Genomic DNA, 5,322 nt, shown 5'->3' on the forward strand with positions numbered 1-5,322 from the left:
AAAAAAAAGTCTTTGTAAATCATATTACCAAAAAGATTGATTTCAAGTTTTGATAAAGTGAAAATTGTTAATAAAAAATAAAAACTCATTCTGGTTAATCCCATTATATTCCGGCCAACTCTCTTCATCTATCTGGTCTTTAGTTCCCCCCCCCCCCCCCCTTACGACGTTTTGTCGGCAGATATATTACAACTCATCACCTTCGTAGTAAACAATTTATGTGTTGGCGATATAAGGTGGTTATAAGGTAGTATTTTGTAGTATTGAATACAGTATTAGGTAATATTTGGTTGCATTAGGGCTAGTATTGGGCATTTAAACTTGCCAAGTAACTGTCGTCTGCCCGTCTGGTTTTCAACATCTCGGGACAGTTGGCAAACTCACCAAACATCGATATTACAAGCTGCATTCTATATTCTGTGTGCATACACATTATCTTTAAATAAACACCTACCAAATATAAAGTATTCTGGATCCAGCAGATGAAAACTCCACTTCTTTGCAGTATAATAGGCCGAAGAGCAGCTTTGTTATGATTAGCGCTTTGTTGACGTTTCCGCGGTAGGAGTACAGTAGTTTAATCGACAAGGTCCGGAATTTACGGAAAATGTGAAACTTATTTTTTATCATTATCAAATTTTACTTTTCTTACGTTTAAAATATGATACATAAATTAAATATACATTTTGAAATAAGCAAAGTATAAAATAATATTTTTACAAAACAAAAATATGTGTGAATTATTTATCACAGGAACGACAAAATCCGGATAAACTCGTCGCTTCGATTATTATAGTCATCGCTCATTTTGTGTTTCGGACGAGGTTCGCCTTTTTGAGATATTTTTTCAATCTTTAGATATGAGCGCAGTCGTGCTCCAAAACGAAACTTAAGGAGTCGATCTGTTTTCCACAAAGAAAGTCAAAACTAAAATATCTTTGTGGAGCAAAACTGCGCTCCTACTTAATTTTGATGTTGTACACGTAAATTTCTGTTGTTTTCGCGAAAATCTCGTACGTGCGCCTCAATAAACCATCCCGATTTTATATTCAAGACAATATAATTAAAATCAAAAGTTTTTCCAGAACTATAATGCATCTTAATTATTATTTCAAATCATAAAAATGTAAAATTTGTAAAATCATGAATGTCAGAATATTGGGGCAGATAACGGGGCATACCGCATTTGATCCTTTGATTATTATTTTTTTTTTATCTTATGATCAGTTGTACTTTTTGCAATCTATACAATAGGACCTTTCGTCCAATGACCAAAAAACTTGGTCAGTGGATACCTTGTTGAAAGTGACCAAAACTTGCAAGTAGTTACAATATACAAAATGTAACCTTGATATTTGATTCAATGACCTTGAGATTTAGAAAAGTCTATTAAGTCCTAAAATGATCAACACAGATGTTTTAGAAAATAACTTTGTATTCCAGCTACAGGAATTTTGTAATAATCAACCTTCCACTGAGTAAGATGTATCATTATAGATCTAATAATCAGCATATTGCACGAAATACTAACCTCAAAGCCTGAACCTCGTGACATCTCCGTCGATTATACAGAGTTACCCTCGCCAGTGACAATGTTGCAACTTTACGAAAATTCTCATAGGAACAATCAGTCAAGTCCAGTTTCCCAATTTCTGTCAGTAGATATGCGCAAAGCTTCTTAATGTCTTCTGGAAGAGGAAGCTGTCTTTCTGCATTGAAGGACCGCTCTGTCAGAGCTATTCTGGCAAGTTTGTTAACACGTACTCCCCATTCCATATCCATAAGCTTTAATAAGCCTTCTGCATCTTTCTGATTTCCTGCATCATCTTTCATGAGGGCTCTCCCAAGTTTTGCAGACACCATTTTCTTTATATCATATCCCAATTTGAGTGCATTGCTGGGTGTTTTCAGATCCTCTTCATCCATTGCATCTTGACAACTACATTTCAATGCTGCTGCTACAATCATGTCAAAACACTGTGGACGAAGAAATTCACTCAGTTCTTTTTTCATTGAATTACCGTCTTTCCCTTCCCCTTGGTCACAATCATCCTTGTTTTTCTCTTCCCTTAGATCAGTACAATCCATCCCTAATAATTCCATTTTAAATTTTGCAGCCAACCTCATAACTGAGGATGTGTAATACCTACGCATCACCTTGTTACCTGCGTTCCTCAACATGGAAGTGTTCCCTAGAGTAACAATGAGACTATCATTTTTTGCGACCTTTGCCACCTCATCTTGTTGCATGATTGTAAATGTCTCTGATACCAAAGCTTTTGAAGCCTCCTCTGTTATCCTCTCTGACAACAAGTCTGACTGAACAATCAGTTGACATTTACTTGATGTTGGGTCTTTGCTAACACAGCAAGTTTTCATGTGTCTCTTGATTGACTTCAATAGGACCCATCCTAAGCACTCTGGGCACGGTCCATATTTGCTCATATCAAATGTAGCCATGCAGTCACTTTGATTCTCATCTTCCTCCTCATCCTCCTCCCCAAGCACTCCATCTGTTTTTTTATTACTTGACCTTCTTAACAAAAATATTTCCCCTTTCTTCTCTTTAAGTACTTTCATATTGTGTTTGTGTGATCCCTTCAAGCGCATTTTCTGAATGGCAACTTTCTTTTCTTTCCCAGACAGAGTTCCTATCTTCGTCACATCGGCATCATTAGCATGTTTTTTTGAAAGTATATGGTGGGAAAAGTTAGTGACAGTTTTATCACAAAGTGGACACGGATGTGTTGAATTATAAACACGGTCAGACTTTTTTCGCTTCCCCAAGTTAGTATAACCATTTTTCACAACTAATTTGACATATACGCCTCTGTGGTTGACATCTCTGGAAATAGAATCTTCTTCAGGGACATCATTGGACTCCTCATCAGAATCAAGACTTTCCTTGCATAAAAGGACAGAAGAAGAATTTAAAGCAGGATAAATGTCTGATTTGTCATCATCCTCAGCACTGTCTGGCACAATCAATTCATCTTCCATGATATCCATATCCTCATCCTCTGCAGTGCCTTTTTCCTGGTTCTCATCACCTGTAGTGCTTCTGTCTTTGTTCTCATCCTCTGCAGTGTTTATGTCCATGTCCTCATCTTCTGTAGTGCCTTCATCATCGTCTTCACCCTCCTCTGTAGAGGCTATATCCTTGTAGTCACCCTCTGCAGTCCATTTATCATCATCATCATCATCATCATCATCATCTTCTACAGCGATATTGTCTNCAGCATGACCACGATTTCAGATCAAAGCAACATGTCCATAATCGTCTTTCAAGATGATGATGTTTCAAATACCGCAACGTGTTTAAGTTCTCCTTATTACCACATTATATCTATAGTCAGGTCACATGAGTCAAGTAATTAATAATAAAACAATGGATTTCTAATCAATACATTTATTTTGGCACAGTAAATAAAAATAGACATACATTACTTAACATTCATTTAAGATATACAGAAAGTTAAACATTGGTAGTAAATCACAGCTGCAAAAAATAATTAAACATTGGTATTAAATCACAGTCAAAGAAGAGCACAATCATAACAGTAATGAAAGACGTCACAAAAAGTAGACACACAATTCCACATGCAATGATTGAATGAATGATTAAAAAATACTCAGAGGTATATATCATTATAAAACACTGCATAATTACTGAAAAGTTACAAACATTTTGATACAAGAATATAAGTTGTTGCAGTAGTTCAAAATACTGGAATAATAAAGGTGGGAAAGTTGACAAGAAATTTCATTTAAAAAAAAATGATGCATTTAGAAAGGTAGGAGCATTCTAGAGAAAGGTTTAATGTACAGCCTGTCACAAGTGTAAAAAGCTTTTTGTCACATAAAGAACTTAACTTTCCCACAACTGAAATGTGTACACCTGGGTCCTATTAAAATGATATGATGGATCGGATCGCTGGTAGAACGAAGCAATTTTCTTATAATTGACATAGTAAGGCCAAAAAAATAATTAATTGGTTCTCAGGCCCTCCCTCTCTTTTTCCCCATTGAATAAAGAAATACCTACCTCATCAATTTTCAAAAAATAATATGTAAAAAACTAATAATTACTTCACTAAAAATATCAGTATCAGTTGAGTATAAAACAATAACTGTTACTATTTAATGTCTTACATAGTCAAATAAGCATGATAAATAATTATTTTTGTACATTGGAACAGTTTATATAAAAATCAACTTGCATGTGGTTTGAAAGATAAAATAAAACTGCCCTAGTCTATTTTTTCACTGATAAAATGATGCAAAAAATTACCTCCCTCCCTCATCTCTTTTGGAAAAAAATTGGCTTGAAAACAAATTAATTAATTTTGGGTGGTCTAATGTACATAGCACTGTAAAGAATTTACCTGAAGAAAAAAAAAATCACAACAGGCAAGATGCCTAATGAGGCAGACGTACCAGCTGATGTGGTATCATACTATGATGTGATATATAAAAACAAAGGAAACTTAGACGTTTCCCTAGAAATGACTTATGTAAAAGGAGTAGAAAAAGTTTGTGTGAAGGTCAGCGTGTACGAAAAAGTGATAGACCTTACACAGGAGGATGATGTTATAGACTTAACCAAAGACAATGATGTGACAATTGAAGAGTACAGGGAAGTACTGCAATTAGAAAAGCAGTATAATTTATAAAGTAAGTAAAGCCAATACATCCATGTTAAAACCGCGCATTTACACAACTAATTGGTCAAAGGGAAATAACTCTTTTTCAAAACTTTGATTAAGACTGCAACTATATATACATGTGATGTTTGAAACAGGACTCATTTCTAGTAATACTGAGCAGTCACACTGTTCTCATTAACATAAAAAACATGGAACTACCTTATCAAATAATGGTGTACTAAGGTTTGCTTTCAAAAAGCAAATCAATACTGAATGTGCAATTTACAGTGCTGTAGAAATTGAAAGAACTGATAGATTATACATCAAAGTAAAAGAGTTCATGTTTAAAGAGGATCAGCAAAGACTATTGACAGAATTTGCTTTTGATATTCAGGTAAGACAGTATAATAATGTAAAATAATGACATTTAAACTTGAGGTATTTTGATATTAAAGTTAATATGGTATACAATTATGGTATATATAAACATGAGGTATTTTGATTATCACATTTAGTATAATAATGTGAACTTGTAACATCTAAACCTGAGGTATTTAAGGTAAGACAGTAGAATGATATCAAATTATTATATATAAACCTGAAGTATTTTGATATTAAAGTTAATGTGGTATACAATTATGGTATATATAAACATGAGGTATTTTGATTATCACAT

At 34.1% G+C, this 5,322-nt stretch overlaps 1 protein-coding gene across 1 annotated transcript in view; it reads right to left on the minus strand.

Moving 5' to 3' along the window:
• The window catches only part of LOC110451877, a gene marked incomplete at its 3' end in the record, with an annotated part of 8,568 nt that extends 4,264 nt beyond the window's left edge, over positions 1–4,304 (minus strand). Inside the window, exons 1-2 of the mRNA XM_021500096.1 lie at positions 4,292–4,304; positions 1,579–3,233 (exon numbers count right to left, since the gene is read on the minus strand). Coding sequence (XP_021355771.1) covers positions 1,579–3,233; positions 4,292–4,304 — 1,668 coding nt within the window. The remainder of the gene's footprint in view (positions 1–1,578; positions 3,234–4,291) is intronic.
• Positions 4,305–5,322: the final 1,018 nt, after the last annotated feature.

Source organism: Mizuhopecten yessoensis, unplaced genomic scaffold (assembly GCF_002113885.1).
Source record: "Mizuhopecten yessoensis strain PY_sf001 unplaced genomic scaffold, ASM211388v2 scaffold6263, whole genome shotgun sequence".
Classification (NCBI taxonomy): Eukaryota; Metazoa; Mollusca; class Bivalvia; order Pectinida; family Pectinidae; genus Mizuhopecten; species Mizuhopecten yessoensis.